Source organism: Cherax quadricarinatus, chromosome 1 (genome assembly GCF_038502225.1).
Source record: "Cherax quadricarinatus isolate ZL_2023a chromosome 1, ASM3850222v1, whole genome shotgun sequence".
Lineage (NCBI taxonomy): Eukaryota > Metazoa > Arthropoda > Malacostraca > Decapoda > Parastacidae > Cherax > Cherax quadricarinatus.
The window spans coordinates 97,964,725-97,992,610 of record NC_091292.1 but is presented as its reverse complement, the minus strand read 5'-3'; the positions used below and the strand labels follow the sequence as shown (position 1 = coordinate 97,992,610).

At 57.3% G+C, this 27,886-nt stretch overlaps 1 protein-coding gene across 1 annotated transcript in view; it reads right to left on the bottom strand.

The window, feature by feature from the left end:
• LOC138852847 (uncharacterized) overlaps positions 1-27,886 on the bottom strand; it is a 68,532-nt gene that overhangs the window by 34,662 nt on the left and 5,984 nt on the right. Inside the window, exon 3 of the mRNA XM_070086051.1 lies at positions 23,160-25,017. Coding sequence (XP_069942152.1) covers positions 23,160-25,017 — 1,858 coding nt within the window. The remainder of the gene's footprint in view (positions 1-23,159; positions 25,018-27,886) is intronic.

Below are 27,886 nucleotides of genomic sequence, written 5' to 3'. Positions count from 1 at the left end.
ATAGATTACTGGGATTTATATCAAGAAGTGTAAGCAACAGAAGTCCAGAGGTCATACTGCAGCTTTATACATCATTAGTAAGGCCTCACCTTGATTATGCAGCTCAATTCTGGTCTCCATATTACAGAATGGACATAAATTCGTTAGAAAACATTCAGCGTAGGATGACTAAATTAATACATAGCATCAGAAATCTTCCTTATGAAGAAAGATTGAAGACTCTTAAGTTACATTCACTTGTTAGACGAAGAATGAGGGGAGACCTGATCGAAGTGTATAAGTGGAAGATAGGTATTAATAAAGGGGATATTAATAAGGTCTTGAGGATGTCTCTCCAAGAGAGAACGCGCAGTAATGGATTTAAATTAGATAAGTTTAGATTTAGAAAGGACATAGGAAAGTATTGGTTTGGAAATAGGGTAGTTGATGAGTGGAACAGTCTACCTAGTTGGGTTATTGAGGCTAGGACTTTGGGTAGTTTCAAATCTAGGTTGGATAAGTACATGAGTGGGAGGGGTTGGATTTGAGTGGGACTTTCACATCAGAGCTTATTTCTTGGGTGGCATTGAAAATTGGGTTGGGCAAATGTTTTGTTAGTGGGATGAATTGTAAAGGACCTGCCTAGTATGGGCCAGCAGGCCTCCTGCAGTGTTCCTCCTTTCTTATGTTCTTATGTTCTTATACCAAGAACCAGCTACACGTGAACCATATCAAGAACCAGCCACACGTGAACCATACCAAGAACCAATCACATGTGAACCATACTAGGAACCAGTCACACGTAAACCATACCAAGAACCAGCCACACGTGAATCATACAAAGTACAGTCACACGTGAACCATACCAAGTACAGTCACACGTGAACCATACCAAGAACCAGTCACACGTGAACCATACCAAGAACCAGTCACACGTGAACCATACCAAGAACCAGTCACACGTGAACCATACCAAGAACCAGTCACACGTGAACTATGCTAAGTACAGCACGTGAACCATATCAAGAACCAGCCACACGTGAACCATATCAAGAACCAGCCACACGTGAACCATACCAAGTACAGTCACACGTGAACCATACCAAGAACCAGTCACACGTGAACCATACCAAGTACAGTCACACGTGAACCATACCAAGAACCAGTCACACGTGAACCATACCAAGAACCAGTCACACGTGAACCATACCAAGAACCAGTCACACGTGAACCATACCAAGAACCAGTCACACGCGAACCGTACCAAGTACAGTCACACGTGAACCATACCAAGAACCAGTCACACGTGAACCATACTAAGTACAGTCACACGTGAACCATACCAAGAACCAGTCACACGTGAACCATACTAAGTACAGTCACACGTGAACCATACCAAGAACCAGTCACACGTGAACCATACCAAGTACAGTCACACGTGAACCATACCAAGAACCAGTCACACGTGAACCATACCAAGTACAGTCACACGTGAACCATACAAAGTACAGTCACACGTGAACCATACCAAGAACCAGTCACACGTGAACCATACCAAGTACAGTCACACGTGAACCATACCAAGTACAGTCACACGTGAACCATACCAAGTACAGTCACACGTGAACCACACCAAGTACAGTCACACGTGAACCATACCAAGAACCAGTCACACGTGAACCATACTAAGTACAGTCACACGTGAACCATACCAAGAACCAGTCACACGTGAACCATACCAAGTACAGTCACACGTTAACCATACCAAGTACAGTCACACGTGAACCATACCAAGTACAGTGACACGTGAACCATACCAAGTACAGTCACACATGAACTATACCAAGTACAGTCACACGTGAACCATACCAAGAACCAGTCACACGTGAACCATACTAAGTACAGTCACACGTGAACCATACCAAGAACCAGTCACACGTGAACCATACTAAGTACAGTCACACGTGAACCATACCAAGAACCAGCCACACGTGAACCATACCAAAAATCTATCCGAGAGTGAACGCCCCCGCGGCCCGATCACAGACTAGGCCTCCCGGCTGGATCGGGGCCTAGTTAACCAGGCTGTTACTACTGGACTCAAGCAATCCAGCGTAGTAACCACAGTCCGGATGATCGAATATTACTTTAGGATCGTATGAAGTTTCTTCTTGTGCAATTAGAGAATGCTGAACAGTCTTGGGCGCCCTACACTTACTGTATTGTCTCTCTATGTCCTCATGGCACCCCTATTTTTGCACTGTCTGCCAAGATTCTTGATTTCATAAGTAGCGATTTCCGTGTGCAGATTTGGGACTAATCCTGTAAGAAATTTCCAGGTGTAAATTTTGATGTATCCTTCTCGCCTTCATTCCAAGGAGTTCAGGTTAAGGAACTTCAAGCGTTCCCAGTAAGTTAGCTGTTTGGCGGAACTTATACGTGCAGTGAAGGCTCTTTGTACATTCTCCAGATGTGCAGTTTCCCATGCCTTCAAAGTGGCTGTTAGTGTACAAGAACACTGCAGCCTGGAGACAAGTAACTTAAAGAGGATCATCACTGGCTTGTTTTGAAAGTTCTCGTTATCCATCCTATCATTCACGTCAACACTTAAAAATTAAAATACACCTTTCGACCAGCGAGAACACTGAGCGAAACGTTTTGTATAGAGAAATGCTATGTCAGTGTGTCTGTATTACAACGTGTTCTCTCTGTGTCTATCTTTCAAAGAGGAAAATGGGAGGCATGGAGGAAAGTCCTCTCCTCCACGGAGGAAGACTTCACCTCCCTGGAGATCCCCTTGAGTCCCCTTATAAAAGGATTTACGAGGGGAGAGTAACGCCAGGTTTCCGAGGGGAAGTCAAACACACGACCAGCGCTGTTTAAAATTGTTATCACTGGACAGTTTCCCGTCAGTCGAGGAGTGACGGATGATGGTTCGAGGCTGGAGTGCGTGGGTGTCGTCTGAGCGACGTTCGACGCATCTTTCTTGGGATGCTCGACGCGTCGTTGTTGGTTTGATCAACACGACGGATCAAAATCAAAGTCTGGCGGTGTTCGACGTGGTCAGGGAATTGTGATCTAATCTGAACACTGCTCTGGTTGAGTGGAACCTACCCTGGTCGAGTGGAACCCACCCTGGTTGAGTGGAGCCTTCCCTGGTCGAGTGGAACCTACCTTGGTAGAGTGGAAGCTATCCTGGTCGAGTGGAACCTACCCTAGTTGAGTGGAACCTACTCTGGTCGAGTGGAACCTACCCTGGTCGAGTGGAACCTACCCTTTTCGAGTGGAACCTACCTTGGTAGAATGGAACCTACCCTGGTCGAGTGGAACCTACATTGGTCGAGTGGAACCTACCCTGGTAGAGTGGAACCTACCCTGGTCGAGTGGAACCTACCCTGGAAGAGTGGAACCTACACTGGTCGAGTGAATCTTATTCTAGACGATTAAATCCTTCCCTGGTTAAGCGAAACCTACCGTGACCGAGTGAACCCTTTCCATTATCGAGTGAACCAGACTCTTTCTCGGGTGAACCCGGCTCTTTTTCGGGTGAACCCGGCTCTTTTTCGGGTGAACCCGGCTCTTTTTCGGGTGAACCCGGCTCCTAGGAGGACAAACGGGTTAGCAATGCTCCAATCTGACGATCAGTCTGGCCGCACCAAGTATTTAGCGGCCTAAAAAAATAAATTAAAAAAAAAATTAAAACACACGGAAAAAACGCAGATAAACCACACCATAAAACTACCGTCACGAATAAACCGCGCAAACGGCAGTTTTAAAAAACTATTAACTTGTTAATGTCGTAGAGAAAACTGGGGATATGCGTGGCAAATTGAAGTTGCCTTCACACGCGCGCCAAACTTCGCCAACTTGCGCCAAATTTCGCCAACTTGCGCCACCTCGTCAAAGTTTAGCGACAACAATGCTGAATATGGATGGCACCATACCCCGCGCTTCCACCAACAGTCTAGTGGAAAGTTGCATATAGGTTAAGGAAAGTCTGGGCGGGTTATGAGAAGTTGGATGTGCACGGGTGGGGGTCACGCACGGGGAGGGACGCATTGCACGGGTGGGGGTCACGCACGGGGAGGGACGCAGTGCACGGGTGGGGGTCACGCACGGGGAGGGACGCAGTGCACGGGTGGGGGTCACGCACGGGGAGGGACGCAGTGCACGGGTGGGGGGTCACGCACGGGGAGGGACGCAGTGCACGGGTGGGGGTCACGCACGGGGAGGGACGCAGTGCACGGGTGAGGGTCACGCACGGGGAGGGACGAAGTGCACGGGTGGGGGTCACGCACGGGGAGGGACGCAGTGCACGGGTGGGGGTCACGCACGGGGAGGGACGCAGTGCACGGGTGGGGGTCACGCACGGGAGGGACGCAGTGCACGGGTGGGGGTCACGCACGGGGAGGGACGCAGTGCACGGGTGGGGGTCACGCACGGGGAGGGACGCAGTGCACGGGTGGGGGTCACGCACGGGGAGGGACGCAATGCACGGGTGGGGGTCACGCACGGGAAGGGACGCAGTGCACGGGTGGGGTCACGCACGGGGAGGGACGCAGTGCATGGGTGGGGGTCACGCACGGGGAGGGACGCAGTGCACGGGTGGTCACGCACGGGGAGGGATGCAGTGCACGGGTGGGGGTCACGCACGGGAAGGGACACAGTGCACGGGTGGGGGTCACGCACGGGTAGGGACGCAATGCACGGGTGGGGGTCACGCACGGGGAGGGACGCAGTGCACGGGTGGGGGTCACGCACGGGGACGGGACGCAGTGCACGGGTGGGGGTCACGCACGGGGAGGGACGCAGTGCACGGGTGGGGGGCACGCACGGGGAGGGACGCTGTGCCCGGGGGGGGGTCACGCCCGGGGAGGGACGCAGTGCACGGGTGGGGGTCACGCACGGGAAGGGATGCAGTGCACGGGTGGGGTCACGCACGGGGAGGGACGCAGTGCATGGGTGGGGGTCACGCACGGGGAGCGACGCAGTGCACGGGTGGGGGTCACGCGCGGGGAGGGACGCAGTGCACGGGTGAGGTCACGCACGGGGAGGGACGCAGTGCACGGGTGGTCACGCACGGGGAGTGACGCAGTGCACGGGTGGGGGTCACGCACGGGGAGGGACGCAGTGCACGGGTGGGGGCCACGCACGGGGAGGGACGCAGTGCACGGGTGAGGGTCACGCACGGGGAGGGACGCAGTGCACGGGTGAGGGTCACGCACGGGGAGGGACGCAGTGCACGGGTGGGGGTCACGCACGGGGAGGGACGCAGTGCACGGGTGGGGGTCACGCACGGGGAGGGACGCAATGCACGGGTGGGGGTCACGCACGGGGAGGGACGCAATGCACGGGTGGGGGTCACGCACGGGAAGGGACGCAATGCACGGGTGGGGGTCACGCACGGGGAGGGACGCAATGCACGGGTGGGGGTCACGCACGGGAAGGGACGCAATGCACGGGTGGGGGTCACGCACGGGGAGGGACGCAATGCACGGGTGGGGGTCACGCACGGGGAGGGACGCAGTGCACGGGGGGGGGACACGCACGGGGAGGGACGCAATGCACGGGTGGGGGTCACGCACGGGGAGGGAAGCAATGCACGGGTGGGGGTCACGCACGGGGAGGGACGCAATGCACGGGTGGGGGTCACGCACGGGGAGGGACGCAGTGCACGGGTGGGGGTCACGCACGGGGAGGGACGCAGTGCACGGGTGGAGGTCACGCACGGGGAGTGACGCAGTGCACGGGTGAGGGGTTTATAACACACAGTAAGTGCTAGGTGTGGGCGGGAGTGTGGGTCACACCAGTAGCCGTAGGTGTAAATCACGCCCGTGGGTGGGGGCGTCACACCCATGCGTACCAACAATCTCTGATCATATCTGATTTAATCTAGACGTGATCCGAGAGAGGAAGGAACCCCAGCTTCCTCTACCTCAGTGTAAGCAAATAGAATAGTGCAGAGTGCGGCATATATTGAAGATTTGAAAGGAATTAAACAGTCATTTACTAGTCATCACATGGAAACTAATATCACACACTTCCTATCAAGATACCCCAGCATTTAGGGTTTGAAGCTTATCAGACTCGACATTCTCGAGTTATCACGCAGGAGACAATTTGCTTAATATTACTGGCAATTTGAATTTCACACTGTTGAAGGTGAGTGACAAGTTTGAAGGCGGTCGGAGAAAGCATTCTCGAGTAAGTGATCTGATTCCAACAATTTAAGTTTTTAAATATTATTATTATTATTATAATCAAGGGGGAAGCGCTAAACCCAGAGGATTATACAGCGCCTGGGGGGGGGATGTGGAAGGCATTCAGGCTTAATTTGGGAAACTGGAGCACAGATCCAATTCCCTAAATCAAGAGCCCCTCACCAACATCAAGGAGTTTTTAAGTAAAATATCAGATTTGTACCGACACGCACTGACCACCCGGGTCATCATCCTTAGTGTAGTGTTTCAAAATGATTAACCCGATCTAAGTAGTTATTGCTTTGAAAATGGGACCAAAGGTTTGAAACACTGTGTCTTGTTGACAATAGTTACAGGTCGGTCAGAAGAAGCATTGGTCAATTATTAGACGGAAACTGAATATCAGTATTTATTTCAGTAAAACTGGCAGATGGAGAACTTACGGCAGCCAGTGGCAAGGTGAGTCTTGTGGTCAGGAAACCACACCAGTGGTGAAAGTTTGAAGCCGATTAGGTGAATCATTCCCCAGTTATGGCATGGATTCCAACTATTCCATCTTTTTAATACTATTTTACTACAGCAGATTAATAGTTACTATCCTGAGCCTAAGACGCATCAGCCATCAATTACACAAGTCTTTCAGAAGACGTAAACAGACATTTTTTTAACGTAATTTTAACGAGAATCAAAACCGCTGAGGATTTTGCAAGTTATCCCAGCTATTTCTAGGATGCTGGGGGGGGGGGATAGGTTCAACAACTCTGTTTATAGGTCACCTGAACACGCCAATTGTTATGGGAATTTGGTCCTCGTTACCGTACACAAGAGTTTGAACATTTCACGCCGATCGGGTGAATCGTTCTCGAGTAATGAACGAAATCGAGAAATGGGAGGATGAAATGAAAAATAAACAGGTAATATTTTAAATATCTCCCTTCGGGGATACCAAAAAAGTGGAGAGGCAGCTCCGTTTCCCTGGAACTGGAGCTGACAGTAAGGTACAAGCAAATATATCGGCGCGTATGTTAGGTACGAGAAAATGTATCACAGAATATATGTTCTTGTCAAAGTTATTTCAGTGAAGCAATGGCGACCAGGCACGCAGGTAGACTGGCACCAGGCACGCAGGTAGACTGGCGACCAGGCACGCAGGTAGACTGGTGACCAGGCACGCAGGTAGACTGGCACCAGGCACGCAGGTAGACTGGCGACCAGGCACGCAGGTAGACTGGCGACCAGGCACGCAGGGAGACTGGCGACCAGGCACGCAGGGAGACTGGCGACCAGGCACGCAGGGAGACTGGCGACCAGGCACGCAGGTAGACTGGCGACCAGGCACGCAGGGAGACTGGCGACCAGGCACGCAGGTAGACTGGCGACCAGGCACGCAGGTAGACTGGCGACCAGGCACGCAGGTAGACTGGCGACCAGGCACGCAGGTAGACTGGCGACCAGGCACGCAGGTAGACTGGCGACCAGGCACGCAGGGAGACTGGCGACCAGGAACGCAGGGAGACTGGCGACCAGGCACGCAGGTAGACTGGCGACCAGGCACGCAGGGAGACTGGCGACCAGGCACGCAGGGAGACTGGCGACCAGGCACGCAGGTAGACTGGCGACCAGGCACGCAGGGAGACTGGCGACCAGGCACGCAGGGAGACTGGCGACCAGGCACGCAGGGAGACTGGCGACCAGGCACGCAGGTAGACTGGCGACCAGGCACGCAGGGAGACTGGTGACCAGGCACGCAGGGAGACTGGCGACCAGGCACGCAGGGAGACTGGCGACCAGGCACGCAGGGAGACTGGCGACCAGGCACGCAGGTAGACTGGCGACCAGGCACGCAGGGAGACTGGCGACCAGGCACGCAGGGAGACTGGCGACCAGGCACGCAGGTAGACTGGCGACCAGGCACGCAGGTAGACTGGCGACCAGGCACGCAGGGAGACTGGCGACCAGGCACGCAGGGAGACTGGCGACCAGGCACGCAGGGAGACTGGCGACCAGGCACGCAGGGAGAATGGTGACCGGGCACGCAGGGGGACTGGTGAACTGGCGATCAGGCACGCAGGTAGACTGGCGACCAGGCACGCAGGGAGACTGGTGACCGGGCACGCAGGTAGACTGGCGACCAGGCACGCAGGTAGACTGGCGACCAGGCACGCAGGGAGACTGGCGACCAGGCACGCAGGGAGACTGGCGACCAGGCACGCAGGGAGACTGGCGACCAGGCACGCAGGGAGACTGGCGACCAGGCACGCAGGGAGACTGGCGACCAGGCACGCAGGGAGACTGGCGACCAGGCACGCAGGGAGACTGGCGACCAGGCACGCAGGGAGACTGGCGACCAGGCACGCAGGGAGACTGGCGACCAGGCACGCAGGGAGACTGGCGACCAGGCACGCAGGGAGACTGGCGACCAGGCACGCAGGTAGACTGGCGACCAGGCACGCAGGTAGACTGGCGACCAGGCACGCAGGGAGACTGGCGACCAGGCACGCAGGTAGACTGGCGACCAGGCACGCAGGGAGACTGGCGACCAGGCACGCAGGGAGACTGGCGACCAGGCACGCAGGGAGACTGGCGACCAGGCACGCAGGGAGACTGGCGACCAGGCACGCAGGTAGACTGGCGACCAGGCACGCAGGTAGACTGGCGACCAGGCACGCAGGGAGACTGGCGACCAGGCACGCAGGTAGACTGGCGACCAGGCACGCAGGGAGACTGGCGACCAGGCACGCAGGGAGACTGGCGACCAGGCACGCAGGTAGACTGGCGACTAGGCACGCAGGGAGACTGGCGACCAGGCACGCAGGCACGGGGAGACTGGCGAGACTGGCGACCAGGCACGCAGGGAGACTAGACTGGCGACCAGGCACGCAGGGAGACTGGCGACCAGGCACGCAGGGAGACTGGCGACCAGGCACTGGCGACCAGGCACGCAGGTAGACTGGCGACCAGGCACGCAGGTAGACTGGTGACCAGGCACGCAGGTAGACTGGTGACCAGGCACGCAGGTAGACTGGCGACCAGGCACGCAGGTAGACTGGCGACCAGGCACGCAGGTAGACTGGCGACCAGGCACGCAGGTAGACTGGCGACCAGGCACGCAGGGAGACTGGCGACCAGGCACGCAGGGAGACTGGCGACCAGGCACGCAGGTAGACTGGCGACCAGGCACGCAGGGAGACTGGCGACCAGGCACGCAGGTAGACTGGCGACCAGGCACGCAGGTAGACTGGCGACCAGGCACGCAGGTAGACTGGCGACCAGGCACGCAGGTAGACTGGCGACCAGGCACGCAGGGAGACTGGCGACCAGGCACGCAGGGAGACTGGCGACCAGGCACGCAGGTAGACTGGCGACCAGGCACGCAGGGAGACTGGCGACCAGGCACGCAGGGAGACTGGCGACCAGGCACGCAGGTAGACTGGCGACCAGGCACGCAGGGAGACTGGCGACCAGGCACGCAGGGAGACTGGCGAGGCACTGGCGACCACGCACGCAGGGAGACTGGCGACCAGGCACGCAGGGAGACTGGCGACCAGGCACGCAGGGAGACTGGCGACCAGGCACGCAGGGAGACTGGCGACCAGGCACGCAGGGAGACTGGCGACCAGGCTGGCGACCAGGCACGCAGGGAGACTGGCGACCAGGCACGCAGGACGCAGGTAGACTGGCGACCAAGCACGCAGGGAGACTGGTGACCGGGCACGCAGGTAGACTGGCGACCAGATACGCAGGTAGACTGGCGACCAAGCACGCAGGGAGACTGGCGACCAGGCACGCAGGGAGACTGGCGACCAGGCACGCAGGGAGACTGGCGACCAGGCACGCAGGGAGACTGGTGACCGGGCACGCAGGGAGACTGGCGACCAGGCACGCAGGGAGACACGGCACGCAGGGAGACTGGCGACCAGGCACGCAGGGAGACTGGCGACCAGGAACGCAGGGAGACTGGCGACCAGGCACGCAGGGAGACTGGCGACCGGGCACGCAGGGAGACTGGCGACCAGGCACGCAGGGAGACTGGCGACCAGGCACGCAGGGAGACTGGTGACCGGGCACGCAGGGAGACTGGCGACCAGGCACGCAGGTAGACTGGCGACCAAGCACGCAGGGAGACTGGTGACCGGGCACGCAGGGAGACTGGCGACCAGGCACGCAGGTAGACTGGCGACCAAGCACGCAGGTAGACTGGCGACCAGGCACGCAGGGAGACTGGCGCAGGGAGACTGGTGACAAGGCACGCAGGTAGACTGGCGACCAGGCACGCAGGGAGACTGGTGACCGGGCACGCAGGGAGACTGGCGACCAGGCACGCAGGGAGACTGGTGACCGGGCACGCAGGTAGACTGGCGACCAGGCACGCAGGGAGACTGGCGACCAGGCACGCAGGGAGACTGGCGACCAGGCACGCAGGGAGACTGGCGACCAGGCACGCAGGGAGACTGGCGACCAGGCACGCAGGGAGACTGGCGACCAGGCACGCAGGGAGACTGGCGACCAGGCCCGCAGGGAGACTGGCGACCAGGCACGCAGGGAGACTGGCGACCAGGCACGCAGGGAGACTGGCGACCAGGCACGCAGGGAGACTGGCGACCAGGCACGCAGGGAGACTGGCGACCAGGCACGCAGGGAGACTGGCGACCAGGCACGCAGGGAGACTGGCGACCAGGCACGCAGGGAGACTGGTGACCAGGCACGCAGGGAGACTGGCGACCAGGCACGCAGGGAGACTGGCGACCAGGCACGCAGGGAGACTGGCGACCAGGCACGCAGGGAGACTGGCGACCAGGCACGCAGGGAGACTGGCGACCTGGCACGCAGGGAGACTGGCGACCAGGCGCGCAGGGAGACTGGTGACCAGGCATGCAGGGAGACTGGCGACCAGGCACGCGGAGACTGGCGACCAGGCACGCAGGGAGACTGGCGACCAGGCACGCAGGGAGACTGGCGACCAGGCACGCAGGGAGACTGGCGACCAAGCACGCAGGGAGACTGGCGACCAAGTACGCAGGGAGACTGGCGACCAGGCACGCAGGGAGACTGGCGACCAGGAACGCAGGGAGACTGGCGACCAGGCACGCAGGGAGACTGGCGACCAGTCACGCAGGGAGACTGGCGACCAGGCACGCAGGGAGACTGGCGACCAGGCACGCAGGGAGACTGGCGACCAGGCACGCAGGGAGACTGGCGACCACGCACGCAGGGAGACTGGCGACCAGGCACGCAGGGAGACTGGCGACCAGGCACGCAGGGAGACTGGCGACCAGGCACTGCACCAGGCACGCAGGGACTGGCGACCAGGCACGCAGGGAGACTGGTGACCGGGCACGCAGGGAGACTGGCGACCGGGCACGCAGGAAGACTGGCGACCAGGCACGCAGGGAGACTGGCGACCAGGCACGCAGGTAGACTGGCGACCATGCACGCAGGGAGACTGGCGACCAGGCACGCAGGGGAGACTGGTGACCGGAGGGAGACTGGCGACCTGTCACGCAGGTAGACTGGCGACCAGGCACGCAGGGAGACTGGCGACCAAGCACGCAGGGGAGACTGGCGACCAGGCACGCAGGGAGACTGGCGACCAGGCACGCAGGGAGACTGGCGACCAGGCACGCAGGGAGACTGGTGACCGGGCACACAGGGAGACTGGTGACCGACGCAGGGAGACTGGCACCAGCACGCAGGAGACTGGCGACCAGGCACGCAGGGAGACTGGTGACTGGCGACCAGGCACGCAGGGAGACTGACGACCAGGCACGCAGGGAGACTGGCGACCAGGCACGCAGGGAGACTGGGGACCAGGCACGCAGGGAGACTGGCGACCAGGCACGCAGGGAGACTGGCGACCAGGCACGCAGGGAGACTGGCGACCAGGCACGCAGGGAGACTGGCCTGGCGACCAGGCACGCAGGGAGACTGGCGACCAGGCACGCAGGGAGACTGGCGACCAGGCACGCAGGGAGACTGGGGACCGGGCACGCAGGGAGACTGGAGACCAGGCACGGGGAGACACGCAGGGAGACTGGCGACCCGGCACGCCGGGAGACTGGCGACCAGGCACGCAGGGAGACTGGCGACCAGGCCCGCAGGGAGACTGGCACCAGCACGCAAGGAGACTGGCGACCAGGCACGCAGGGAGACTGGCGACCAGGAACGCAGGGAGACTGGCGACCAGGCACGCAGGGAGACTGGCGACCAGGCACGCAGGGACTGGCGACCAGGCACTGACCAGGCACGCAGGGAGACTGGCGACCCGGAACGCAGGGAGACTGTCGACCAGGAACGCAGGGAGACTGGCGACCAGGCACGCAGGGAGACTCACGACCAGGCACGCAGGGAGACTGGCGCAGGGAGACTGGCGACCAGGCACGTAGGGAGACTGGCGACCAGGAACGCAGGGAGACTGACGACCAGGCACGCAGGGAGACTGGCGACCAGGCACGCAGGGAGACTGGCGACCAGGCACGCAGGGAGACTGGCGACCAGGCACGCAGGGAGACTGGCGACCAGGCACGCAGGGAGACTGGCGACCAGGCACGCAGGGAGACTGGCGACCAGGCACGCAGGGAGACTGGCGACCAGGCACGCAGGGAGACTGGCAGGCACGCAGGGAGACTGGCGACCAGGCACGCAGGGAGACTGGCGACCAGGCACGCAGGGAGACTGGCGACCAGGCACGCAGGGAGACTGGCGACCAGGCACGCAGGGAGACTGGCGACCAGGCACGCAGGGAGACTGGCGACCAGGCACGCAGGGAGACTGGCGACCAGGCACGCAGGGAGACTGGCGACCAGGCACGCAGGGAGACTGGCGACCAGGCACGCAGGGAGACTGGCGACCGGGCACGCAGGGAGACTGGTGACCGGGCACGCAGGGAGACTGGCGACCAGGCACGCAGGTAGACTGGCGACCAAGCACGCAGACTGGCGACCCGGCACGCAGGGAGACTGGCGACCAGGCACGCAGGGAGACTGGCGACCTGGCACGCAGGGAGACTGGCGACCTGGCACGCAGGGAGACTGGCGACCAGGCACGCAGGGAGACTGGCGACCAGGCACGCAGGGAGACTGGCGACCAGGCACGCAGGGAGACTGGCGACCAGGCACGCAGGGAGACTGGCACGACTGGCGACCAGGCACGCAGGGAGACTGGCTGGCGACCAGGCATGCAGGGAGACTGGCGACCAGGCACGCGGAGACTGGCGACCAGGCACGCAGGGAGACTGGCGACCAGATACGCAGGGAGACTGGCGACCAAGCACGCAGGGAGACTGGCGACCAGGCACGCAGGGAGACTGGCGACCAGGCACGCAGGGGAGACTGGCGACCAGGCACGCAGGGAGACTGGCCGACCAGGCACGCAGGGAGACTGGCGACCAGGCACGCAGGGAGACTGGCGACCAGGCACGCAGGGAGACTGGCGACCTGGCGACCAGGCACGCAGGGAGACTGGCGACCAGGCACGCAGGGAGACTGGCCAGACGCAGGGAGACAGGTGACCAGGCACGCAGGGAGACTGGCGACCAGGCACGCAGGGAGACTGGCGACCACCGGCACGCAGGGAGACTGGCGACCAGGCACGCAGGGAGACTGGCGACCAGGCACGCAGGGCAGGAGACTGGCGACCAGGCACGCAGGGAGACTGGCGACCAGGCACGCAGGGAGACTGGTGACCGGGCACGCAGGGAGACTGGCGACCAGGCACGCAGGGAGACTGGCGACCAGGCACGCAGGGAGACTGGCGACCAGGCACGCAGGGAGACTGGCGACCAGGCACGCAGGGAGACTGGCGACCAGGCACGCAGGGAGACTGGCGACCAGGCACGCAGGGAGACTGGTGACCGGGCACGCAGGGAGACTGGCGACCGGGCACGCAGGGAGACTGGCGACCAGGCACGCAGGGAGACTGGCGACCAGGCACGCAGGGAGACTGGCGACCAGGCACGCAGGGAGACTGGCGACCAGGCACGCAGGGAGACTGGCGACCAGGCACGCAGGGAGACTGGCGACCAGGCACGCAGGGAGACTGGCGACCAGGCACGCAGGGAGACTGGCGACCAGGCACGCAGGGAGACTGGCGACCAGGCACGCAGGGAGACTGGCGACCAGGCACGCAGGGAGACTGGCGACCAGGCACGCAGGGAGACTGGCGACCAGGCACGCAGGGAGACTGGCGACCAGGAACGCAGGGAGACTGGCGACCAGGCACGCAGGGAGACTGGCGACCAGGAACGCAGGGAGACTGGCGACCAGGCACGCAGGGAGACTGGCGACCAGGCACGCAGGGAGACTGGCGACCAGGCAAGCAGGGAGACTGGCGACCAGGAACGCAGGGAGACTGGCGACCAGGCACGCAGGGAGACTGGCGACCAGGCACGCTGGGAGACTGGCGACCAGGCACGCAGGGAGACTGGCGACCAGGCACGCAGGGAGACTGGCGACCAGGCACGCAGGGAGACTGGCGACCAGGCACGCAGGGAGACTGGCGACCAGGCACGCAGGGAGACTGGCGACCAGGCACGCAGGGAGACTGGCGACCAGGCACGCAGGGAGACTGGCGACCAGGCACGCAGGGAGACTGGTGACCGGGCACGCAGGGAGACTGGCGACCAGGCACGCAGGGAGACTGGCGACCAGGCACGCAGGGAGACTGGCGACCAGGCACGCAGGGAGACTGGCGACCAGGCACGCAGGGAGACTGGCGACCAGGCACGCAGGGAGACTGGCGACCAGGCACGCAGGTAGACTGGCGACCAGGCACGCAGGGAGACTGGCGACCAGGCACGCAGGTAGACTGGCGACCAGGCACGCAGGGAGACTGGCGACCAGGCACGCAGGGAGACTGGCGACCAGGCACGCAGGGAGACTGGCGACCAGGCACGCAGGGAGACTGGCGACCAGGCACGCAGGGAGACTGGCGACCAGGCACGCAGGGAGACTGGCGACCAGGCACGCAGGGAGACTGGCGACCAGGCACGCAGGGAGACTGGCGACCAGGCACGCAGGGAGACTGGCGACCAGGCACGCAGGGAGACTGGCGACCAGGCACGCAGGGAGACTGGCGACCAGGCACGCAGGGAGACTGGCGACCAGGCACGCAGGGAGACTGGTGACCGGGCACGCAGGGAGACTGGCGACCAGGCACGCAGGGAGACTGGCGACCAGGAACGCAGGGAGACTGGCGACCAGGCACGCAGGTAGACTGGCGACCAGGCACGCAGGGAGACTGGCGACCAGGCACGCAGGGAGACTGGTGACCGGGCACGCAGGGAGACTGGTGACCAGGCACGCAGGGAGACTGGCCAGGCACGCAGGCTGGCGACGCAGGGAGACTGGCGACCAGGCACGCAGGGAGACTGGCGACCAGGCACGCAGGCAGGGAGACTGGCGACCAGGCACGCAGGGAGACTGGCCGACCAGGCACGCAGGGAGACTGGCGACCTGGCGACCAGGCACGCAGGGAGACTGGTGACCAGGCATGCAGGGAGACTGGCGACCAGGCACGCAGGGAGACTGGCGACCAGGCACGCAGGGAGACTGGCACCAGGCACGCAGGGAGACTGGCGACCAGGCACGCAGGGAGACTGGCGACCAGGCACGCAGGGAGACTGGCGACCAGGCACGCAGGGAGACTGGAGACCAGGCACGCAGGGAGACTGGCGACCAGGCACGCAGGGAGACTGGCGACCAGGCACGCAGGGAGACTGGCGACCAGGCACGCAGGGAGACTGGTGACCAGGCACGCAGGGAGACCAGGGAGACTGGTGACCAGGCACGCAGGGAGACTGGTGACCGGGCACGCAGGGAGACTGGTGACCGGGCACGCAGGGAGACTGGTGACCAGGCACGCAGGGAGACTGGTGACCGGGCACGCAGGGAGACTGGTGACCAGGCACGCAGGGAGACTGGCGACCAGGCACGCAGGGAGACTGGCGACCAGGCACGCAGGGAGACTGGCGACCAGGCACGCAGGGAGACTGGCGACCAAGCACGGCACGCAGGGAGACTGGCGACCAGGCACGCAGGGAGACTGGCGACCAGGCACGCAGGGAGACTGGCGACCAGGCACGCAGGGCAGGGAGACTGGCGACCAGGCGCGCAGGGAGACTGGAGACCGGGCACGCAGGTAGACTGGCGACCAGGCACGCAGGGAGACTGGCGACCAGGCACGCAGGGAGACTGGCGACCAGGCACGCAGGGAGACTGGCGACCAGGCACGCAGGGAGACTGGCGACCAGGCACGCAGGGAGACTGGCGACCAGGCAAGCAGGGAGACTGGCGACCAGGCACGCAGGGAGACTGGCGACCAGGCACGCAGACTGGTGACCAGGCACGCAGGGAGACTGGCGACCGGGCACGCAGGGAGACTGGCGACCAGGCACGAAGGGAGACTGGCGACTAGGAACGCAGGGAGACTGGCGACCAGGCACGCAGGGAGACTGGCGACCAGGTACGCAGGGAGACTGGTGACCAGGCACGCAGGGAGACTGGCGACCAGGCACGCAGGGAGACTGGTGACCAGGCACGCAGGGAGACTGGCGACCAGGCACGCAGGGAGACTGGCGACCAGGCACGCAGGGAGACTGGCGACCAGGCACGCAGGGAGACTGGCGACCAGGCACGCAGGGAGACTGGCGACCAGGCACGCAGGGAGACTGGCGACCAGGCACGCAGGGAGACTGGCGACCAGGCACGCAGGGAGACTGGCGACCAGGCACGCAGGGAGACTGGCGACCAGGCACGCAGGGAGACTGGTGACCAGGCACGCAGGGAGACTGGCGACCAGGCACGCAGGGAGACTGGCGACCAGGCACGCAGGGAGACTGGCACCAGGCACGCAGGGAGACTAGAGACCAGGCACGCAGGGAGACTGGTGACCAGGCACGCAGGGAGACTGGCGACCAGGCACGCAGGGAGACTGGTGACCAGGCACGCAGGGAGACTGGCGACCAGGCACGCAGGGAGACTGGCGACCAGGCACGCAGGGAGACTGGCGACCAGGCACGCAGGGAGACTGGCACCAGTCACGCAGGGAGACTGGCGACCAGGCACGCAGGGAGACTGGCGTCCAGGCACGCAGGGAGACTGGCGACCAGGCACTGCAGGGAGACTGGCGACCAGGCACGCAGGGAGACTGGTGAGCACGCAGGGAGACTGGCGACCACTCACGCAGGGAGACTTGCGACCAGGCACGCAGGGAGACTGGCGACCGGGCACGCAGGGAGACTTGCCAGGCACGCAGGGAGACACGCACGGGGAGACTGGCGACCAGGCACGCAGGGAGACTGGCGACCAAGCACGCAGGGAGACTGGTGAGACTGGCGACCAGGCACGCACGCAGGGAGACTGGCGACCAGGCACGCAGGGAGACTGGCGACCAGGCACGCAGGGAGACTGGCGACCAGGCACGCAGGGAGACTGGCGACCAGGCACGCAGGGAGACTGGCGACCGGGCACGCAGGGAGACTGGTGACAGGGCACGCAGGGAGACTGGCGACCGGGCACGCAGGGAGACTGGCGACCGGGCACGCACGGAGACTGGCGACCAGGCACGCACGGAGACTGGCGACCAGGCACGCAGGGAGACTGGCGACCAGGCACGCAGGGAGACTGGAGACCAGGCACGCAGGGAGACTGGCGACCAGGCACGCAGGGAGACTGGCGACCAGGCACGCAGGGAGACTGGCGACCAGGCACGCAGGGAGACTGGAGACCAGGGAGACTGGCACGCAGGGAGACTGGCGACCAGGCTGGCGACGCAGGGAGACTGGCGACCAGGCACGCAGGGAGACTGGCGACCAGGCACGCAGGGAGACTGGCGACCAGGCACGCAGGGAGACTGGCGACCAGGCACGCAGGGAGACTGGCGACCAGGCACGCAGGGAGACTGGCGACCAGGCACGCAGGGAGACTGGCGACCAGGCACGCAGGGAGACTGGTGACCGGGCACGCAGGGAGACTGGTGACCGGGCACGCAGGGAGACTGGCGACCAGGCACGCAGGGAGACTGGCGACCAGGCACGCAGGGAGACTGGCGACCAGGCACGCAGGGAGACTGGCGACCAGGCACGCAGGGAGACTGGTGACCGGGCACGCAGGGAGACTGGTGACCGGGCACGCAGGGAGACTGGCGACCAGGCACGCAGGGAGACTGGCGACCAGGCACGCAGGGAGACTGGCGACCAGGCACGCAGGGAGACTGGCGACCAGGCACGCAGGGAGACTGGTGACCAGGCACGCAGGGAGACTGGCGACCAGGCACGCAGGGAGACTGGCCAGGCACGCAGGCACCAGGAACGCAGGTAGACTGGCGATCAGGCACGCAGGGAGACTGTCGACCAGGCACGCAGGGAGACTGGCGACCAGGCACGCAGGGAGACTGTCGACCAGGCACGCAGGGAGACTGGAGACCAGGCACGCACCAGGGGAGACTGGCGACGCAGGGAGACTGGCACGGGCAGGGAGACCGGCGACCCCGCACGCAGGGAGACCGGCGACCAGGAACGCAGGGAGACTGGCGACCAGGCACGCAGGGAGACTTTCGTCCAGGCACGCAGGGAGACTGGCGACCAGGCACGCAGGGAGACTGGCGACCAGGCACGCAGGTAGACTGGCGACCAGGCACGCAGGGAGACTGGTGACCGGGCACGCAGGGAGACTGGCGACCAGGCACGCAGGGAGACTTTCGTCCAGGCACGCAGGGAGACTGGCGACCAGGCACGCAGGGAGACTGGCGACCAGGCACGCAGGGAGACTGGCGACCAGGCACGCAGGGAGACTGGCGACCAGGCACGCAGGGAGACTGGCGACCAGGCACGCAGGGAGACTGGCGACCAGGCACGCAGGGAGACTGGTGACCGGGCACGCAGGTAGACTGGCGACCAGGCACGCAGGTAGACTGGCGACCAAGCACGCAGGGAGACTGGTGACCGGGCACGCAGGGAGACTGGCGACCAGGCACGCAGGGAGACTGGCGACCAGGAACGCAGGGAGACTGGCGACCAGGCACGCAGGGAGACTGGCGACCAGGCACGCAGGGAGACTGGCGACCAGGCACGCAGGGAGACTGGCGACCACGCACGCAGGGAGACTGGCGACCAGGCACGCAGGGAGACTGGCGACCAGGCACGCAGGGAGACTGGCGACCAGGCACGCAGGGAGACTGGCGACCAGGCACGCAGGGAGACCAGGCACTCGGAGACTGGCGACCAGGCACGCAGGGAGACTGGCGACCAGGCACGCAGGGAGACTGGCGACCAGGCACGCAGGTAGACTGGCGACCAGGCACGCAGGGAGACTGGCGACCAGGCACGCAGGGAGACTGGCGACCAGGCACGCAGGGAGACTGGCGACCAGGCACGCAGGGAGACTGGCGACCAGGCACGCAGGGAGACTGGCGACCAGGCACGCAGGGAGACTGGAGACCAGGCACGCAGGGAGACTGGCGACCAGGCACGCAGGGAGACTGGCGACCAGGCACGCAGGGAGACTGGAGACCAGGCACGCAGGGAGACTGGCGACCAGGCACGCAGGGAGACTGGTGACCAGGCACGCAGGTAGACTAGCGACCAGGCACGCAGGGAGACTGGCGACCAGGCACGCAGGGAGACTGGTGACCAGGCACGCAGGGAGACTGGCGACCAGGCACGCAGGGAGACTGGTGACCGGGCACGCAGGGAGACTGGCGACCAGGCACGCAGGGAGACTGGCGACCAGGCACGTAGGGCACGCAGGGAGACTGGCGACCAGGCACGCAGGGAGACTGGGGACTATTGCAGCTTCCTAGTACGACGTGTGGACTATTGAAGCCTCCTAGTATGATGTGTGGACTATTGAAGCTTCCTAGTATGACCTGTGGATTAATGTAGCCTCCTAGTATGACCTGTGGACTATTGAAGCCTCCTAGTATGACGTGTGGATTAATGTAGCCTCCTAGTATGACGTAGGATTAATGTAGCCTCCTAGTATGACGTGTGGGCTATTGTAGCCTCCTAGTATGACTCAGTCACTAGGAACCAGAAACAGTGACTTACAGAAAGGTTATGTAGAGAGTTTCCTTTGTCAACCTTCCTCGGAAGACTATCCCGGAGGGTATATCACTGGGCTTCAAGACCTCGTTAAAGACTCGAGCATCGTTATCAACACACAAGATAAAGGGTGAAATGTCGTCTTAGAGTTACTGCAGCGACTGCAACGCCAAAATGAGCTGATGAACGACCAGCCTGCATATGAATACTACTCAACAATACAGTCTCATAAACATACCGAGGATTTTTTTTATTCAAATTTTTACCAATATTTACGCTCACTGAAGTAGGGCAGAAACTCCTGCTCCCGAGTTCCTAGATATCTTAAACCCGCACATATGCACGGACTACCCAAAATCCTTGCATGCAACACACAACTAGACCAGTCACATTAGATATAAGCAGGACACCACGTAAGTTAGCCGGAGGCCTGGCCAAACACCCTCCCTTGGGAACCATCAGTCCAGCATCAGAGATCTCTCTCTCTGGAGCAAGAAACTTAAATTTGATGTTAGTTCAGTTTATACAAAGGTTTCCTCCACACAAGCCACTGATCTCTGACGCAGAGGCAACCACGACTTTAATCTTCTGCCTTCCGGGAATTTCGTCAGCTTATGTGATCTCAACGTAAACTGTTTCTCTTTCGGCAACAACCTCTACAGAGAAACATGGGATGGTTAGGGATTCCATCATCAGCACTGACATGACGAACTTATGCATGGTACAATTAGAAAAAGAAAGTTTCACAAACATTATCATCAACATCACATGCTTGCAATATCTTCGTAATCGTTCCTAAACGTTTTGAGCTCTAGAACCCGCAGGAGAGGCTCGAGGAAGTTATATCGGCGGTCCACTTCACATCTGAAGAGACCAGTGACAAGTTATCATTCCTTGAGGTCGTCATCCACAAAGTCTACATGAAGCCTGTAGACCTCTTCTCCTGTCACGATAGTTACAATAAACAAGCCACCATCTTCGGCGTCTTGAGAACTTACCACATTTGTAGCCTCGAGTTTCTTGAATAATGTTCCTACATATACCAACTCTCCACCGAGCCTCACTGTCTTTCCTTCTTCGTCAAAGACTACAAGAACGACCCTTCACTTTATCAGCTCTCCACGTACTGGCATCACTCTGAACAAAATTATCATCGCTCCTAACAGCCAAGTTGTCCTCAACTTCTCCAAAGGCAACACTTAGAGTTACCATAACGATCAACACAACCATTGCAGTCCTCACTAGGATCGAAGTAGAGAACCTTGAAGCAGTCTTTGCAGGGGCTTACAGAATCCTTTACGGAGGCTTTAACAAGGCATTATTGCACCATGAACAACGCATGTGTACAACATTGGTACACCAGCAGCCACTTGATGAGATGGAACGACACTCGCATAATGATTAAGGAACCAAAAACCAGCAAACAAAAAATGTCTTGAAGCCTCATTAATCTCCATTTCTGACACTACTGCACACAACAAAGGCAGCTTCATTTTCTCTTGACATATACAAATGAATTCTTAAAACGACAAACTTCTCCATAATAAACATATTACTTATACTTCTATACAGTAGGCATATATATATATATATATATATATATATATATATATATATATATATATTATATATATATATATATTATATATATTATATATGCAAGGAATTCGCGAGAGCATGCGAAATATACACAAACACTGATCTCTGGCTGAAGGAGACTCGAACCTACGAACCTTAGGACAAGGTACGCAGTGCTTTACCAATCTACCCACACTGGACCAATACCTTGGCGTGTAGCATGCGCTACACGTTTTGATCCAAGGCAGCCAGCTTTCAGGGAGAAGGCTTACAGCTTTTCATCTCATCCCCTGCATGCATCAGCCTTACTAGAAAGCTGGCTGCCTTGGATCAAAACGTGTAGCGCATGCTACACGCCAAGGTATTGGTCCAGTGTGGGTAGATTGGTAAAGCACTGCGTACCTTGTCCTAAGGTTCGTAGGTTCGAGTCTCCTTCAGCCAGAGATCATTTATATATATATATATATATATATATATATATATATATATATATATATATATATATATATATATATATATATATATATATATATATATATATATATATAGTTTATTCGAGGGATTTTGCTAAAAAAAAATAATCACAATATACAGCCGCTCGTTGGAAGTCGCTTGAAACTAATATACTAGACAGGACGAAACAAAAGATGACAGGAAGATGAAAGAAGACACAAGAAGGTAAAAGAAAGTCGCAAGAAATGTAATCGCGGTTCAATGAGCCTGATGGCGCCGCCTCTGTTAAGGCGGCGACAGCTCCACTCTCAATCTCTTTTCGGAAAACTAAGGCTAATTCCTGCCCATAATTCTCGTGGAAGTACCAGCTTGGCGGAGATGCAAGTCTTGAATAACACCTACGATAACTCTGGCAAGATAACTGCATTAACATCCTCTCGCAGGGCTGTTATCGGGATATAGTCTCGCCGGTACCGCAAGTTCTGTGTGTGTGTGTGTGTGTGTGTGTGTGTGTGTGTGTGTGTGTGTGTGTGTGTGTGTGTGTGTGTGTGTGTGTGTGTGTATCCACAACCGAGATTAAGGAACAACATTAGAGACATCATTTTTTAAAATAAAGAGATGGAAGACTATTCATCTTATGCCTGAGAGATACATATGAATTTTATTGTAGAATATTTTCACCAGAGACACACGTGAACGATGGAGCTGCTGCTCCTGCATCTTTACCTCATATGACCGTAACTGTAGTGCTCACGATGAGACTGTTCTGTCATCCACTTGTGTACCACATATGAACATAAGTCTGGTACAGTCACACCGGTGACTAACAACTGACTGATGGGGTCGTTCTCCCCTCATTTGTGTACCATATATGAACGTAACTGTGACATTCCAAATAGAGATCGAACACTCACCGATGGGGCCGTTCTCCTGCACTTCGCCGTAGATGGTGGCGTTGGGGAAGACGGGAGCGTTGTCGTTGATGTCCTTCACCACCACCGTCACTACCGTCTCCGCCACATGTACCTGTTCCCGTCTCATCTCCCGCAAGTACGGTGGCTCCTCCGAACTTAAAGAGAAGGCGTCATAGTCCTCGCATCCTCTACCGTCCTTCCCGAACCTCTTCACGTAAAGTCGATCCTCCGGCAGCTGGTCGAGAGCCCGGCGACTCCGCTCCTCTGGCAGCTGGTTGAGTTTCCGTCTATTTGTTTCGTGTATATTAATGGGTGGTACCGTTTGCTGTGTGTCTGCTCGTTCGCTCTCCGGCCTCACACTGCTTAAGTCACCTGGCAAATCACTTTTATTTCTCAAGGAAGTCGTACTTGTGGAGCTTGGTGAAGAGAGGTGATTGTCCCTCTGGTGTTCCAAAGGTTCTTCTGAGACTTCCCTACCAGGCGACGCTCTGCTGTATCGACCCTTAGAAGCATCATCAACCTTGACCGGGGTTGTCCTAAAAGATACAATATCGTTAGCATTCACGCTGGTTTCAGACATGAAACCTAGAGACAATTTTCCCCGACCAGCGTTTACTATGTGTCCCGATCTTCGTCTTGGTGCCTTTACTTTGAACACGCCTCTGACAACTAGATTTTGGTGAATCCCGTTAGTTAGTTGATGTTTCCTTCGCGTGATATATCTCAGCCTAGTGAATCGGGGCTTGACTTGGGAGTGGTCTTCGTTGACACTCTCAGAGGAGTGCTGACTACTATGTACACTGGAAGCTGTAGTATTCTCCCCAGCGTAGTCCCTCGCTGGTGCAGGCGTCTGTTGATCCTCACGACCATTACCTTCAGCTCCGTAGTCTGTCTGTAATGATGGCTTTGGTGTCTCCGGCCTCTTCCCTGCTACCTCACCATTTGTTTTATCCGGTAAAATTCCCTCTTCTGCATTTTGGTGAATCTTGTCTCTTAGTTTTCTCTTCTTATCCTCTGTTCTCATTTTTGGAATAAGCTCTCCTTTTTTACGTACAAATTTCGTTGTATTTGCGCTTTCGTCCTCGGGTTTCCCAAAGGAGTTACTCGCTCCTTCGTTAATGCCAACTCTTTCACTTACTGACCTCATCACCGAGGCATCGACACTGAATCTATTTTCCTCTTCTATTTTGGCATTCTGCTGTTTATTTTCCACGAACCTCATCTCTCTCTTCTCTTCAGGTCTTGTCAACACATCCCGTGGCATAACAGAATCCTGAAGAGAATAATGAACCAGTGTTCTCCTAGGTCCTGCTTTGTGATGCTGAGATACGAAGTAATGATCCTGGCGTGGTGTCCTGGCGTCGTAATGAGGCTCTAGTGCTCCTTCAAGCTCATGTGTCGTGCTAAATTTTCCCTCTAGTGGTCCCAGAGGGTCGTGTAACTTGTCAACCTTGCCTTGTGATGGCTCCTGAGGGCCGTGTGAAGTAAGATGTAAAGGATGTGAGACTTGGGGTGTTCTCGAGGCTGGGGAAACAACTACTGGTTCCTGAATGCCGCCTTGTGGTGGCCCCTGAGGACCGTGTGTAGGGTCCTGAAGGCCATGTGAGCGGTCCTGAGGACTGTGTGTTGGTTCCTGAAGGCCATGTGAGCGACCCTGAGGAGAGCGTGAAGGTTCCTGAGAGCCGTATGGTGGCCCCTGAACACCGTGATGTAGAGGCAGATGTTGAGGGTTCGTGAGCCTGGGTCGCCTGGAGGCTCTGGAAGCAGCTACCAGGGAGGGAGACACTCGCTGTCCGTCCCTCACCTGCACCTTCACCTTCCACGTCTCTCTGCCCAGCGGCGGGTCCCGGTCCAGCGCCTGCAAGAGTACCACAACATATGATTGCAACCTGTCTACACCTTATAACGTGTATACAACGCCTTGCAACGTGTGTACAACACATAGCAACAACACCACATAACAACCTTCGGGGAAGATATATATTATTACAACTTGTTGGGAATATATAAGAAATGACGTTATTACTACTTGGTGGTAGAGGTGGGAATAAAAGGCATTATATTCATTATTTTCGCCATATAAAAATTTGTGGACAATGCATGCAACACCACATTATAAAAACCTGCTGGATAAAATGTGCACTTCACTTGTTAATTACTAAGGATAGAACCCAAGGAGAATTTTTTCATTACAACTATGAGATAAAAATATTCAAATTGGTGATAATTAAAAACAATGTTTAAGGAAGTGACATTATCTCTGGTAAAGCAAGAGGAGAATGTCTAAATATTATTATAAAAATTAAGGGCAGAGAGGAAAAAATCGGTCTAAACGACATATCATTATTTCTAAGACCGTAGAAAAAAGGCAGTGAATACGTTCGCCATCTACCAGTAGATTGTGGAGCATTTTATATATATATATATATGTCGTGCCGAATAGGCAGAACTTGCCATCTTGGCTTAAATAGCAACGCTCATCTTGCCATATAGGACAAGTGAAAATTTGTGTATGCAATAATTCCGCCAAAATCATTCTGAACCTAACGAAAAAAATATATTTCATTGTGTGTGTTTAGTATTAAATTATTGTAAACAAATCTAAAATATATTTAGTTGGGTTAGGCTAAAATAAATTGTTTTTGTTATAATAAGGTTAGGTAAGTTTTCTAAGTTCCTTTTGGTGCAAAATTAAAGATTTTTACATTAACATTAATGAAAAAAATATATCTTTAAACGTATAAGAGAAAATTTCAGAAAGGACTTAATTTTAAATGAGTTCTTGCTAATTGACCAGTTTTACATATTCGGCACGACATATATATATATATATATATATATATATATATATATATATATATATATATATATATATATATATATATATATATATCTTTTAACTCATTGGCCGTATCCCACCGAGGCGGGGTGGCCCAAAACGAAAAACGAAAGTTTCTCCTTTTATATTTAGTAATATATACAGGAGAAAGGGTTACTAGCCCCTAGCTCCTGGGATTTTAGTCGCCTCTTACAACACGCATGGCTTACGGAAGAAGAATTCTGTTTCACTATTAACACGTCGGCCGTTTCCCACCTAGGCAGGGTGACCCAAACATAAACACTGTCTTTGGACACGACCTCAGATACAACAGTTAAGACGTCTCTCCAAGCTGCCAATATCCTAAACCCCTCCTTTAAAATCCGGTCATTGTACTTCTTCTTTCCAGCACTCAAGTCCGGCTAACCAGTTTCCCTGAATCCCTTCAAAAATATTACCCTGCTCACGCTCCAAGAGCCCGTCAGGTCCCAAAAATCATTCGTCTCCATTCACTCCTAACACGTTCACGCATGCTTGCTGGAAGTCCAAGCCCCTCGCTCACAAAACCTCCTTTACCCCCTCCCTCCAACCGTATCAGGGACGACCCCTACCCCGCCTTCCTTCAACAACAGATTTATACGCTCTCCAAGTCATTTTACTTTGTTCCATTCTCTCTAAATGACCAAACCATCTCAACAACCCTCTAACTAACACTTTTAGTAACTCCACATCTCCATATGTATGGAGTCCCTTAGCCTCGGAGGAGTAAATGAAATGTCTTCTAGGAAGAGTCTAGAGACCCTTCCTAGGATTTACGTGAGCACTAGTCTTCTCCTACTAACCCCATATAAACACACACACACACACACACACACACACACACACACACACACACACACACACACACACACACACACATACACACACACACACACACACACACACACACACACACATATATATATATATATATATATATATATATATATATATATATATATATATATATATATATATATATATATGTATATATAATATGTATATATATTAGGTTAGGGATCACTTATTTAAAAAGCACAAACATGAGTACATTGGCAGGAGATATCAAAGATTATGAATCTCCTCCAGCTTCTCTAAAGCTGAACGTGAGCCCAGTATGCAGCAAGCATTACCCCTCTGGATGGCCACGCTTAGGCGCTGGAACTTAAAAGTTGGCGCTCGTGAGTCCCTGGTGGTTTTAATGAGTCTGGAACCCAGTTCTTTGAGGAAACGTGTAGCGTTCATTCCCCATGATCCCAAGGTCTCTGATCTTACTGGGATAAATTGATACTGGTGGCCTATGTCTCTGTACCTGCCGATCTTGTACTCCTTCCTGTGATCAGCAACACCTCTCTGTTGCCCGATACTGTGACGAATGTAGCTGTTAGTCAGCGTCGACACACAGGTATAGTCCCATTCTAAAAGCTTGCCACTCTTCCAAGGATAAATGGTAATAATATCGTGGCGGTTTGCGGGATTGTGAGGATTGCTGGATGCTAGGGATCGGGGCTCCCTCTCTCAGCCGGGTATCCAGCTGTAGCAAGGCTCCTCTTTATGATTCCATTGACTACATTGTCTTGCGTGTCAGTTCTTGGTTTTGGAGCAGTTTAGACCCTGTATAACATGATGAAATTAAGACACATGTGCAACATCTGGGTATCTTTATTGTAGACGTTACGTCATCCAGAGGCTTTATCAATACAAATTCCAGGACATAACTTGAAGACAGTAGGACTATATGCAGAAGAAGAGGTAATCAGTCCCTCAGCCTTGGAGTAGGTGCGAAGAGCACCGTAGTCGTGGAGGTTCTGAAGCAGAAGCAAGGAGGCTGGCGCTTATATATTAACGTCAGGTGGAAATGGGACGTGTA